The 14,355-nt window shown below is 51.7% G+C and overlaps 3 protein-coding genes across 3 annotated transcripts; 1 reads left to right on the top strand and 2 right to left on the bottom strand.

Moving 5' to 3' along the window:
- Positions 1–211: 211 nt before the first annotated feature.
- IUM83_02986 (Phosphatidate cytidylyltransferase) lies at positions 212–844 on the top strand (the record flags this gene model as incomplete). The annotated part of the gene is made up of 1 exon (XM_067926954.1): positions 212–844. The coding sequence occupies one exon, from the start codon at positions 212–214 to the stop codon at positions 842–844; it is 633 nt and encodes a 210-aa protein (XP_067784196.1).
- Positions 845–4,207: 3,363 nt separating this feature from the next.
- Positions 4,208–7,273, bottom strand: IUM83_02987 (U3 small nucleolar RNA-associated protein 21; the record flags this gene model as incomplete). Its single annotated transcript, XM_067926955.1, has 1 exon — positions 4,208–7,273. The coding sequence occupies one exon, from the start codon at positions 7,271–7,273 to the stop codon at positions 4,208–4,210; it is 3,066 nt and encodes a 1,021-aa protein (XP_067784195.1).
- A 3,844-nt stretch (positions 7,274–11,117) lies between these two features.
- On the bottom strand, positions 11,118–12,423 carry IUM83_02988 (porphobilinogen deaminase; the record flags this gene model as incomplete). The annotated part of the gene is made up of 3 exons (XM_067926956.1): positions 11,118–11,353; positions 11,437–11,527; positions 11,617–12,423. 3 exons carry the CDS (start codon positions 12,421–12,423, stop codon positions 11,118–11,120), a joined length of 1,134 nt encoding a protein of 377 aa, XP_067784198.1.
- Between the last annotated feature and the right edge of the window lie 1,932 nt (positions 12,424–14,355).

Raw genomic sequence — 14,355 nt, forward strand, 5'->3', positions numbered from 1 at the left:
TGTATTGGGTTTGCCCGGCGTCAGACTAAAGATCACTTGCTCTGCTTTTGTCAAACGGATACCACCGCTTCCAGGTATTTTCCAGGTATTTTATCAGGAAGACCTGCGATTGGTTTGATCTTTGTTGAGCGTTCCTGCGGCCTTGCGTCGTACTCGTCACTTTTGAATTCTCGATCAAGCCCGTACCTCCTTCCTTTCCTGCTGAGTGACTATGGATTTGTCGGACATCCCATTCGATACGCCCGTGATTCTTCGGTCGCTTTTTGCGCGCAAGAGTCTACAGAATCCGCTCGGATCCAAGAAGGCACGCTGCCTGGAAGACAACCGCGGCGTGTACGAGCAGATGATTCTGCGTCGTGTGCGCGATGACAAAGTTGCTATCGAGTCGGCTCGCAACGGCCGCTTCCTTCAAGTTCGTGCGGCTGGGGAGTGCGTCTTCGACCCGAAGGAACCAGGCGAGTGGGAGCTCTTCACCATGGAGACGGATCAAGACTGCGCCCTCTACTTCGTGTCATGCCACACGGGATTCGTCCTTCAGTGTGACGAGAACGGCGTAGTCAAGTGCGCGAACGAGAATCGCCAGGTGTGCGAAGGCTGGGGCATTATCGAGCCTAATACTTTTGTTGCCTCGAGTCAAGCGAACCCTGTGCCTGATCATCGTATTCCCCTAGCCGGTGCAGAGCGTCAAAGCTTCATTTTGGAGCTGGCAAAGTGCGGAAAGACTCCCGACGACATTGAGCAGATCGTGACGCGCCTGTTTGATGCCCCGTTGTTGGCATCTACATCGTCTCAGGTGACGTCGGTTGCTAAGTCGGAGTTCGCCGTTCTTGTTAGAAAGGAGTAAGATCTCCTTTCACTCCGGATGAAAGATCCGAGTCGATCCCAAAACGTGTCCGAAACCACATCGGGTACATGTAGCGTAACCAAAGATTCGAAAGTACGTTAGCTTGACCAAAACTTTTGCTAGACGGCATTGCTTTGATTCATGTTGTCAATTGGGTGACTGAAATGACTTACACGAGACCAAGCGTTTGTGTCTCGCCACTTGTTAAAGAGCAGTATTTCCACAGGGATTGAAGTTTGTCGGACGCGCGAGAAACTTCAAACCAGAATTGCTAATTGCAAACGCTTGTGCGCCAGTGGAATATGACCAGGGTTTCCAAGCAGTGAACTAGCATGGTGGTGCTAAAACGGATAGCCCAGTGGATCGAATTCACCGTTACTACATCACTGACTACAGAAACCCAAAACACTTATCACAGGCGTATCTGATGAATGTTTTTTAGTCGATTCGGGGTATGAGTGGGGTGGAATATTGACACAAACAAGCAGCTAGAGGTTTACGAAGATGCAAAATCTCTTGGTGGCGGCTTCCATCGCGTTGCACACAACTTTTTGCTTCATAATGCAGTTCGAGGGACATTTGCAAAACGCAAACCCGTCGTGTTGAATCGGAGGAAGGGTCAAAATATGAAAAGATTGAAATACGGGTGCCTCACGTTATTTGTGATGATGAAGATGAGGGAACATGCTACTCGTGCTTGGCCAATCTTGGGAACGGCACTTTTTGGTGTCCTAGCTACCCGTTCTTTCCGTTCATTGAAGGTTCCGAGACTGTTGTGGCTCATATTAGAGTAATGATTAAAATGGAGAAAAAGATCAAGAACGAAAGGCTCCGCTGGATGAACAAAGAGAATGATAAAACGAAACACAGAAGGACGTCAAGCGCCTGTTTGTGATAGTAGGACCTGACTTCAGTGTCTGCAAAAGATTTGAGCCCCACAATGCGCCTGGCCCAAATATGTTTGTAACGATGGTAAGCTGCTTCAACTCGCAACAGCTTTTGCCTGGCATGCATATTGAGGCGTAAAGCTTAACACGTTTGAGATGCCCTGTAGTTCCAATACCAGGTTCATATCCCGATCTTTTAGGTATAGGTAGATGGTGTTGTGAGTATTAACAGGCAATCGGTGAGCCTTTAGGACAAGATCATGTTAGGATCATCGCAAAAGCAAGCTGTTACTCGAGTAGAAGCTTGATGTACTTTCATGACATAGGTGACCGATATAGCATCGCCCTCCAAGGTCTTCCGAAGTCCAAAAAGAGCATTATCCGTCGGATAAACTGTGCTAGCATCAGTGAGAGATGAAATCGAAGACTGCGTGGATAGTGACGGCGCGTCACCTTAATGTGAAGGTTCTTGAAGCTTTACATGTCGAGTTCCAAGGGTACTACTCGCGGGAGCGGCTTCATCAACTGCATTCCTACACAAAATCTGTCGATTCCGTAAGAATGTGGGGCATTTGCTTGCTAACTCCATTGCCATGCCTCATAGTGAGCTTACTTGGTGAAGCGGTGCCGCTGCCTCCACCGAAACTCGGTGTATTTCACAACTGGTTTCTCTTCGTTCGGTCGTGGGTGTTGATTGGTTTGGTCAACACTACGGTACTTGTCCAGATAGGCCAAGGAGCGCCTCGATTGAAAATGAGTGCGAGACAAATCGTATTAACTTCAGTGCTCGCAGCGACCGTATCGATCGTTTTTATCATTGCAGTCTGCAAACTGGTCGTTTTCCCTTTCCTTTTGGATTCCTCGTTGTTGCACCGCCCGATGTTTGCGTGGTTGCGGTATGCTTCGTATACATTTCTGGTCCGTAGTTGCGAGCTGTACCGTCACTTTGGGTCGACATCAAGCAACAATTATCCTTGTTTTATTGTCAAGTAGCACTGACGTTCGTCTATCCGCTCTACGTACATGGACTGGTATCGCTTTCTGGAGTCGCCCAGGCAAGTTTTGTCCTGCTATCTCCAATCATCCAACTCATTGCGAAAAACTGGATCAATCTAGGCCTTACAGTCCATGATGATATAAAGCCGGAGACCGTTGTCTTCGTTGTGGAGATGTTCAATGCACTGTATGCCTCCAATGCTCTTCAGAGCGTTTCGTCGTGGAAGACGACCCTGCTGCTTATCTTGACGGACCAGTTGCAGTTTTGGGTTGCGATGTTTGACATTAGAAAACTTCTAAACGAGGTGAATTTGCTAATGGAAAAAATTCCTCGCGGGCATCCAATGGCAAAAGAAAACTTCGTCCAGATAGCAGAGCGCCTGATAAATATTCAGACAAAGGTATTAGTACCTCATTCACACATCAGCAAGCCTACATACTCTCGGCTAAAACAAACCAAAGCATGGCTCAAACTAACCAGGGTACTGAAGACTAGATCTCTTGGGCGCGTAGCTACCATACGATTGATGAATGACCATTTTACCGGGAGAGAGAGCGACCCAAAAAGGATAACTCACAGACCACGGGTCTTCCCGATTCGCCCACCACAAAACAGCAACTGGACGGCGGAAGGCTTTCTTGGGGTTTCGTCGGGTGCTGATATTGTAGCTCATGCTACGCCTTCACTTGGAATTGAGACACTTTTCTCACGTAAGGACCAAGCGCTGTTTATTCGAAAGGCCTCGCAGGTCTTGTATGTTACTGAACACATCATACTTGTCGAGTACATCGAAGTTGCTATGCCGATTATCTTCAGTGAGTACTTGCATAACGTTGAACTCCAATTCCATCGTACAACTAACATTTTTGCTAGGTATGCATCGATTGGCTTTGTTTCACATGCATAACGGCGTTTACTATCCGTTTATGGCAGAACTCTCGAATACAATGCTATATTCCAGCGTAGCCAACGTCATGGCGTACGCATCTCTCGAGCTCATATCGCTCGTCATGACAATTATGGTATTGAAGCGAAGTTTGGGTTTCTCAACATTTCACCAATTGGCGTTCGTCCTAGACAAACAAACGCACACGATCCAGATCAAATTGATCGCTTATTTTGTATACATTATGCAAGTAACGCTGTTGCATCTCGGTAAGGAAAGCTACAGCAGAAGTTCCTGAAATCGTAGCATCATTCCCACAGCAACTTTTATTTCGTTAGGTGCCGATTTCAGCTTCAAGTTCGCCTGGCTTCATTCGACGAGTGCGTAGATTTCATCAGCAACGCAGAATGTATTACTTCGAAGTAATACATGTACACGTACGTACCTAACTTAACGACATCGAAGGCGTTTTCAAAAAACAAAATGGATTTAGTCTAATCAACGTGCATTGGTTTTCGTTTATCTAAGTGTTCTTCTTGAGGATATGCGTATGACCTAGCAACCGAAGCGTTTCTTGCGCCACGCTCGCTATCTTACATCTGGATCTTGCTGAGGTACTGCACCAGACACAAATTGTTGTGCAAAAGCTTCTGCAAGTGCTGCCACTGCTGCTGCTGCAATGACCCGAGCTCGTCCACCTGGGCAAGCAGCGCCGGGTCCGCCACCAACAGCTCCTCGTGTAGCTTCAGGAACCGGTTGAGGTACGCCTGCAGCACCTGGAAGTCGCGACGCGTACGCATTTCCTCGCGTAAGAAGTCCAGAAACCAACCCAGAAATTTCTTACCCTCCTCATCGAAGTCACCCATGCACAGTGTGCTCATTTCCACGTCGACTGCCGATGCAGATAGCGACTGCATGTAGACTGCCACACTGTGGAAGCGAGATATTGTTTCGTCCTCCTCTTCCTCCTGCTTGATAACCTCCGCCAGTAGTGTTGCCAACTTACAACGCGAGGTCACCATGCCCTCGGTCTTGACGATCCGCGAGCTCGGGATAGCAACTTCAGCATCATCCTCGGGCTCTTCGCCATCATCGTCTCCCCACGCCTCGTCGTCGTCACCAACTCCCCAGCCGTCCATAGCAACATCCTCTTCATCCTTCTTCTCAGCCTCCTTCTTCGCCTCGGGTGCAACAGGTACGAAAGTCGGATGCACATCGTCCTTGCGAGCTGTCTGTAAGAAGAAAGGAGCCTGCTCGGGAGCCTTGGGAGGTTCGATAGGCTTGTTGCGCTTCTTGATAAGTTCCAGATTGAACAGGGACTGCCAGAATGCGCGAGGAGCGGTTGATAATGTGATGAGCGAGGCATCAAGAGGGTCAGAGCTCTCTTCACCTTCCTCTTCCTTGGTAGTTTGCGGCTTGTGCTCGTCCACACTTGAAACTGACAGCTGAGGGTTGCGCTCAGTGCCATATCCAAGCTGGTCACTGTTATCGACCTCGTTCAGTGACACAGGCATGTCCATGAGAACAGGTTCAGTAGGCTCAGAGTCGAGGAAGACCTCCGTGAAAAAGCTGCGGTTTGCCCACAGGAAAATACCAACATGCCCGACGTGGGTCGTGGCCAAGAATTCGCCAGTAGGAGACACCGCCAGACCCGTCACAGGCTTGTGGAAGCGCAGCCAGTCGACGCACTTGCCCGTAGGAATATCCCACACACGCAACGAAGCATCGGCGGACGAGGAGAAAAGCCACCTGGCATCCGAGCTAAACGTCATGTCCGTCACGCGGTGGGAGTGGCCGGCGAAACGACGGACAAGCTTGTGGGTTGTGACATCAAACAGACGAAGTACCTGATCGTCGCAAGCCACACAGAGCAAGTTGCTGTCGCGGTGCAGCTCCATTTGACTGATAGGGGAGCCAACATCAATTTCGTAACGTAGCTCGTGCTTCTTGAAGCCCCAGAACTTGAGCTTGCCATCAATGCCCGCGGACACTAGCGTCTCGTTGAGGGCGTCGATCGCCACAGCACTGACAGGTCCGTTGTGAGCGTCAGCAGCAGTGTTCTCAGCATCCTTGTCTTCCAAAGTCGACATATCCGTTCCCGGCAGCACCAACGAACGGATAATCTTCGCCTTCGGGGTCGCTGCCACTGGGAAGGATCCACGGGCCTCACCCGACTGCATGTTGTAACGGAAGACACAGCCACCCAAGCTGCCCACGAGCGCGTAGTTGCCGCATGAGCTAATCGCGACACTCGTCGCCTGAGTCTTCTTGCGGCGCAGGTCCTCAGCACTGCCCGAAGGCACGCGGTTGCTCGGGTCGAACTGGCGAAGCACCTTTTTGCCGATAGCACGGTTCTCGAAGCGCCAAACGTAGGCCGCAATCTCGTTCTCGTGACACGTGACAACGTTCGCCCAGTCGCGGGCGCGCGTCTCCATAGCAGCAAACTGCGCAATAGGCGGCAGCTTCAGGTCTTCCACGCGCACATTCAACCGGCGAGCCTTCTTGAGAATGGGGCCCTGCGACAGCTCTCTGCTTTGCTGCTCGCGGGCAGTGTGGAACACGCGGAAGGCGCGGTCCTGGCCGGCCGAGAGGATCTGGCAGCACGTGCCATCCGCACCGTCAGCCATCGTAGCGAGAGTGTTGTTACCGTAGTAGCGAATACGCGTGGGCGGGGCGCGGTGGCCCTCGCGAGACTTGAGAAGACGAGCAGTTCCGCCGTTGAGGTGGTCGAAGATCCACAGTTTGATCGAGTTGTCGGAACCCGACGACAGCAGCAGCGGCTCGTTTGTCAGGAACTGCAGCGACACGACAGCGCCATCGTGGGCAGCAGGGATGACCGATTCCAGTCGCTTGGTCTGCAGGTTCCACACTGCAATGTCGCCAGACCTCGATCCGGACACCACTAACGGCGTCGTCGACGCGCCCGCATCCGTGCGGAAGGACATGGCGGTAATCCCGCTCTGCTGTTCCTGCTTGAAGTTCATGACGCTTTGATCCAGCTGCAGGTGGTGCACCATGAGTCGTCCGTCCGCCAGCCCGATACTCACGACGTTTACTGCCGGACTCTGCTCCAGCGCCGTGACGGCGCTGCCCCATCCCTTGAACTCGTAGATGCACTTCATCTTGCGCACGTTCCAGAGCTGCAGCGCGCCCTCCGCCGAGCCCACGAGGATCTTGTTCAGATACGTATCCGGGTGCATCATGGCCGTCGGCGTGAAGCCAATGGGGAAGCTCAGCGTGTCCACCAGCTCCATCGTCTGCAGGTCCCAGATCATGATGCTGCGCTCGTCGTCGAGCGAGAAGAGCACGTTGCCCACCGTGATCATCTGCTTAATAGCTCCCTTGTGGCCCACCAGCGTCTTCCAGCGGTCCGTGCGCCGCCAGACAATGATCTGGCGCCCGCAGGCCGTGAACGTCAGGTGCTTCTTGGGGAACACGGCCAGCGCCGCGATGCGCTTGGGCACTTGGGGCGACACCAGCACAGGCGTGAGCTTGTCGCAGTTGTACACGGCGAAGGACTTGCCCAGAGACGCCGTGGCGAAGCTGGCCTTGCCCATGCCGTACCACACCACGGGCACATCGTCGGCCACCACGCCGATGGCGCGGAAGGCCTGCAGCACGCGCGAGTTCTGGCAGCGCGTCAGTTGGTCGCCTGGCATGACTGTCGGGAATTCCGTTTTCCGCGTAGGGTGTCGGCAATTCGGGGCGGTGGGAGGTGCAACCGGCAGGTTTAGAGACGGCAGACGCTGGGCTTGATGGTGAACCGCGAGTCGCGCCGAGCCGAGAGGAATTGACGTCGGGACGCGCGCCGGAACACCAGGCGCAGTGCAGACACTTGAGTCGTTGGCGAGCAGCTCCGCAAATGACTGGAACCTAGCATTTCGCACTTAAGTGGGAATAGTACCGTGGTAAGTCAGTTTTTGAGGCGGTTTGAATTTAGGACAGAACCAGGCCTGCATACATACCGGTACAGCCATGTTTCTCTGAAGAAGAGTCACCAATCGACCGAAAATTCACGCCTAAATGTAAATTCTGCGTTGTTGCTGACATTTTTAATCGCTCTTGGAATGCACCCGCGAAAATTTGAAGCATCGACGTGCAGGCAAGCGCCACGGGACCTAACGAAAATGGAAGTTGCTGTGAAAAGGATATCACAATTTCGGGGAAATGGGTTCTGGCAGATTGCCTGCATGGTATAAACGAAGTAGGCAATCAACGCAAAATCAGTTTGTGCGCGTTTGCGTGTTTTGGATGAACGCCAGCCGGTGAAATCGCTTCAATATCGTATTGTCATAACGACATATATGAGCTCGAGCGATCCATACGCCGCAACATTAGCAACGCCGGAATCTCGGGAGCTCTGCCATGAAGATGTTCACACTGCTATGCATAGTAATTTCTTATTCACAAATACCTAGTAAAGATTTTAGTTGTGCCATTGAGTCGAAGTTCAAGGTTCTTCACGTACTCACTGAAGACAATCGGCATCGCAACTTCGATGTACTCCACGAGTATGACATACTCAGTGGAAACCAGAACGCTAACATTTTGGACACTTACCACGGATCAACGATGAATCCACCGACCCCGCTTTAGACGTAGTCCGACTAGATTAATGCAGTGTTCGTGAAGTCTACTTGTCTCGATCACCTACCACACTGAAAAGATGGTGTTGAGTGTGCACAAGTGTCATCGTCTTCGGCAACGGCTGTGGAAGTGGTGTCATCGCGTTTTGGAGGCGTGGGCGTCACTTCACGTAGAATTTCAAGGGTATTATTCCAAGCAAAGACTTCAACAGCTGCAAGCCTACTCGGATAGTCTAAGCACCGCTCGATTGGTGCTTGTTTGTCTGATGACACCACTTCCGTGCCTCTGCATGAGTTTACTAGTTGAGGCAGTGCCGCTACCACCACCTGAAGCTGGAATATCCCGAAATTGGTTTGTGTTTGTTCGATCGTGGGCTCTCATAGTATTGATCGGGGCAGGTGAGCTCGTGCAGATAGGTGAAGGAGTCCCTAAACTGAAACTACGTGCATCACAAGTGGCTTTCGTTTCGATATGTGCGGCTACATTCGCCATTTCGTTCGTAGTACTGGTTTGCAGTTTGACAGTTTTCCCGCTACCATTCGGACTCCTTGTAGCTGCACCGCCTACTGTCCTTGCTCTTGGAGCGTGTTTCATTTACATCTCGAGGCTGCGATTGCGAGCTGAGACCTCATTGTGGAGCGAGCTCAAACGTCAGCTCAATGTTTTCCACTGCGAAGTGGCACTGACAATCGTCTACCCACTTTATATCTATGGTTACATTTCCCTTTCTGGGTTCAGCCAGGCATGCTTTGTTCTTCTGTCACCAGCTATCCAGATCACTGCCAAAAACTTTGTTAGCCGAAGTCTTACTGACCACAACGAGATGAAACTTGTGACCATCATTTTTTTCGTGGAGATATTCAATGCTTTGTACTCCTCGAGTGTTCTTCAGGGTACGTCAACGTGGTACGCGATTACACTGATCATGGGCACGGATATCTTGCAGTTTGGACTCGCAATGTTTGATACTACGAAGCTTCTTAACGAAGTCAGAGCGCTCATGGAAAAGATTCCGCGTGGACACCCTGTCGCGCAAGAAAATTTTGTCCAGATAGCAGAGCGCTTGATGAATGTTGAATCCCAAGTAAAGCCTCAACCGAAAGCCCGTACTCGAGCGAGGTCAGTTGCGCTAGGGCAAGATCGAATACTATCGTGGATGAAATCTTCGAACGTGCTATCATCACCGTCGCGTGTAGCGACCTTGAGGTACAGCAGTGGCTTAACAGGAAGAGACAAATATATTCTCTTCCGCCAGGCCCGGATTTTCCCAATCAGCCCACCACAGCGCAATGATGGTGAAAAGCGTAACTTTCAGACCAACCGTGCTACAGACGTCGCTGCGAGGGAGGCTTCAGCTGACAAGACACCAGCACTGGGAATCGAGGCAATTTTCTCTCAGGCGGAACGTCGCCGATTTATTAAAAAGACATCGCAAGTACTCTTCGTCACAGAATTTGTTATGCTCGTGGAGTACATCGAAGTGGCGATGCCAACCATTTTAGGTACATGTACTTGCTTTTGAGGTTATAGTGTTGTAAGAGCACTACTGACGCCGTGTTGATTTTCGCTTTAGGTATCCATCAATTGGTTTTATTTCATATGCCAAACAGCGCATATTACCCACAACTGGCAAACCTCTCCAGTACTCAGTTTTATATGAAGTTCTCCAACGTGATGGCATATGCATCGCTGGAGCTGTTGTCACTCATGTTGGCGACGGTGGTGCTGAATCGAACCGTAGGTTTCTCTGGGTTGCCCCAACTTGCATTTGTTTTAGAAAAACAGGCTGTGCTCATTCAGATGAAGTTGATGGGAGTTTTCATCTACGTTATGCAAGTGAGCTTAAAGCACGTCGGTACGTAGGTCTGGAACCTTTTTCAAGTGTGATACGATTGTACTAACGACTTGTTGTCGGCAGGGTCTGATTTCAGCTTTAAATTCAAGTGGGTACATTCCGCTAGAAATGATTAATCATGCTCGAAACCAATGATCATACGAAGTTTATCAATACCAATACTTCATCGTTAATCACTTTCTGCTATACCCCGATACGGTGCCTGCGGTTGATTTCAAGCACACCATCTCTCAATCGCTACGTACCGAATTTCACGGTTACTACTGTATATGTACTACTGTAGACCGTCGTCTTCGGTGTAGACGGGCGTATTTTCCGAGCTGGTTTCACTTTGATCTTCGCTCCCGTTCGATATCAACGGACTGAGAACGAGTGCGAGGCACGTGGTGTCAATTGCACTACTCAGAGCGGATGTGCCGATTGTTTTAATCATTGCAGTCTGGAGACTTGGCCCTCTTCCGTTTGGTTCCTTTTGCCACACTTCCGTCCTCCAGTTATCCAGAATATTGCCAAGAATTTGATGAGCCGAATACAAACAACAACGATGTGAAGCCTGTGGTAATCATTTTCATCGTGGATACAATCAAAGCATCCTGCTCCTCGGTGGTTATCGTTAGAAGATACGTGGATCTTTGATTGGATTACATCCATTTTGTTTCACAGGATACTACTTAGTAATACCATCGATGTCGTAGAGTTATGTATGTTGGTTGCTGTCGAGTCCTATTCACTGGTGGAATGCGCCCAGGAAAAAGCTGAAGTACTTACCAACACAATGTCATAAGTACATGTAGTAGCCTTACGTACCGAAATGCACCAGCTTCCCGCAACGAGTTTGATGATTGGAGATAGCAGAACAAAACTTGCCGGACCCCCGGATTGCTACTTGACACTACAGGTATCTTGACGCCAACCCAATAGTGACATTTCAGGTCGTAAATTGGCAGATATGTATGAAGGATTCACTACGGTAGGACGTTATTGACAGGATGGGGTCTCTATGCTATGAAGGTTGGGCTGCAAGAGTTCACGAGGAGCACAATAGCGATACCAACGAATACCTATTCGGAGGTTTTGGCCTTCTTGACGGGGCTCCCATCAGCGGCGGGCTTGTCGTCAGCGGCAGCCTTTTCGGCGGCAGCGGCGGCGTCGCCAGGAGCCTCGGCGTCTCCGTACGTCAGAGCGCGCTTCTGGCCGACCTTGCCCAGCACCTTGCGCGCCAGCTCGTTGTCCCAGAAGCGCTGCGCCAGCTGCTTGCCCAGGTCCTCAGCTTCGGTGCGGGGTCCCGAGATCGATTCTGCAGTCGCATACACCACAAATGATTGCAACATTAGTACTTCAACAGTAACAAAAGCTATCGTCCAAGGACTCCAACCGTACCGTGAACACTCTCCTTGCCGTCACGCGACAACACGGTCGAGTTGAGCGTCAGCGTGTCCTCCTCAATCGTCGCGCTCACACCCATAGCGATCTAAGCAGTCCACACAAACGTCAACAGCGTCAGAACCTCGCTCCGAAACCCCACCAAAACCTCCACCCAGCAGCCAGCGGCCCACCAACCTGGCATCCTCCCTCCAAGTGGTAGAGCAGACTGCGCTCGGCCTTGCAGAGCTGCGCCGACTTCTCGTGCGTGATGGTCTTGAGCATCTCGATGGTCTCTTCGTCGTCGGCGCGGCACTCGACGCCGATGCTGCCCTGGCCCACGCCGTAGCCGAACGTGTCCATGGGGAGGATCTCGTCGATGCGGTGGCCCAGCTCTCCGCGCCGGAAGCCGCAGGCCGCCACGATGATGGCGTCGTAGTCGTCGTGCTCGTCCAGCTTGGCCAGCCGCGTCTGGATGTTCCCGCGCAGCGTCTTGATCTCGAAGCTGGGGAACTGCTTCCGCAGCAGCGCCTCGCGCCGCAGCGAGCTGGTGCCGACGACGCTGCCCTCGGGCAGCTGCTGGAGCGTGGCGACGCCCTGCGCCTTGTGCTTGGGGTGGATGATGGCCGCGTCCTCGGGGCTCTCGCGCTCCGTGATGGCGGCCAGCACGAGGCCCTCGGGCAGCGTCGTGGGCATGTCCTTGAGCGAGTGCACGGCGAAGCTGGCGGTCCTGGCCAGCAGCGCCTCCTCCAGGCTCTTGGTGAAGAGCCCCGAGGCCGTGGCCGAGCCCAGCTCGCTCAGGTGGCGGTCCAGCACCTGGTCGCCCACCGTGTCCTGCTGCCCCACGACGAAGCGCAGCGCCGGGAAGCGCGGCTGCAGCATGGCGATCACGGCGTTGGTCTGCGCCATGGCCAGCTGGCTCTTGCGCGACGACACGTAGATGGTGCGCGGCTCGGCCGTCGAGGAGCTGGCGCTGGTGGAGGTGGAGGTGGGGCTGCCGCTCATGGTGATACCGGTGCCGTCGCGCTGACTATTGGAGTCTGCGGCTCTGCTGGACGCCCGCGTGCGTGGCGTGGTGTGGAGATGGTGTGGCGCGAGCACCGGGCCAATGGGAGCGCGGCTGGGTGCACCACCCGAACAGGCTCGTCTCTTGTGGATGGTCGGACAGGAAGCAGGTCACCCATAAGGTTGCTTGAAGTGCGGTTGCAGCGTTGTGTTGTTTGGATAAATTTTTTTTCCATTGTCGTGGTGGTTGTATTGTATACATACAAGTTTTGTGCAAATGCTGACACGATTTCCGCTTGGTAGGACTGTAAGGTGTTCGGGAGGCACGCGCTACCGGCGTGCTCGATACGGAAACTGGTCGGTGGATCTGGACGAATGCCAGTTGGTAGGTAACTAACACTGACCGCATCGCATTATACTTGCTTCTAGAATATCAGCGCCAGAATATGCTTTGTGGTGAGCTACTGCGACTCGTGCCGTTCCCTTTATTGAAGAACATTGAGATTTTACAGACCTACGGGTCTCAACTTTTTGTCGGCTAATTGCCGGCAACACGTGTAGACTATCATACTCCATATAGTATCGTGAAGTTCGACAACTGGTGGGCCAGATTCACGACTCCCAATTTAGACGCAGAACAAAGCGATGCCCACGGGCTTCACAGTCTGTGACTGACAAAATGTCATCGAATACAGACAAGTGGCATCGTCTCCAGCGACGCCTTTGGAAGTGGTGTCATCGCGTTTTGGAGGCGTGGGCGTCACTTCACGTAGAATTTCAAGGGTATTATTCCAAGCAAAGACTTCAACAGCTGCAAGCCTACTCGGATAGTCTAAGCACCGCTCGATTGGTGTTTGTTTGTCTGATGACACCACTTCCGTGCCTCTGCATGAGTTTACTAGTTGAGGCAGTGCCGCTACCACCACCTGAAGCTGGAATATCCCGAAATTGGTTTGTGTTTGTTCGATCGTGGGCTCTCATAGTATTGATCGGGGCAGGCGAGCTCGTACAGATAGGCGAAGGAGTCCCTAAACTGAAACTACGTGCATCACAAGTGGCTTTCGTTTCGATATGTGCGGCTACATTCGCCATTTCGTTCGTAGTACTGGTGTGCAGTTTGACAGTTTTCCCGCTACCATTCGGACTCCTGGTAGCTGCACCGCCTACTGTCCTTGCTCTTGGAGCGTGTTTCATTTACATCTCGCGGCTGCGATTGCGAGCTGAGACCTCATTGTGGAGCGAGCTCAAACGTCAGCTCAATGTTTTCCACTGCGAAGTGGCACTGACAATCGTCTACCCACTTTATATCTATGGTTACATTTCCCTTTCTGGGTTCAGCCAGGCATGCTTTGTTCTTCTGTCACCAGCTATCCAGATCACTGCCAAAAACTTTGTTAGCCGAAGTCTTACTGACCACAACGAGATGAAACTTGTGACCATCATTTTTTTCGTGGAGATATTCAATGCTTTGTACTCCTCGAGTGTTCTTCAGGGTACGTCAACGTGGTACGCGATTACACTGATCATGGGCACGGATATATTGCAGTTTGGACTCGCAATGTTTGATACTACGAAGCTTCTTAACGAAGTCAGAGCGCTCATGGAAAAGATTCCGCGTGGACACCCTGTCGCGCAAGAAAATTTTGTCCAGATAGCAGAGCGCTTGATGAATGTTGAATCCCAAGTAAAGCCTCAACCGAAAGCCCGTACTCGAGCGAGGTCAGTTGCGCTAGGGCAAGATCGAATACTATCGTGGATGAAATCCTCGAACGTGCTATCATCACCGTCGCGTGTAGCGACCTTGAGGTACAGCAGTGGCTTAACAGGAAGAGACAAATATATTCTCTTCCGCCAGGCCCGGATTTTCCCAATCAGCCCACCACAGCGCAATGATGGTGAAAAGCGTAACTTTCAGACCAACCGTGCTACAGA

This window comes from Phytophthora cinnamomi, assembly GCF_018691715.1.
Source record: "Phytophthora cinnamomi strain GKB4 chromosome Unknown Contig92, whole genome shotgun sequence".
Classification (NCBI taxonomy): domain Eukaryota; phylum Oomycota; class Peronosporomycetes; order Peronosporales; family Peronosporaceae; genus Phytophthora; species Phytophthora cinnamomi.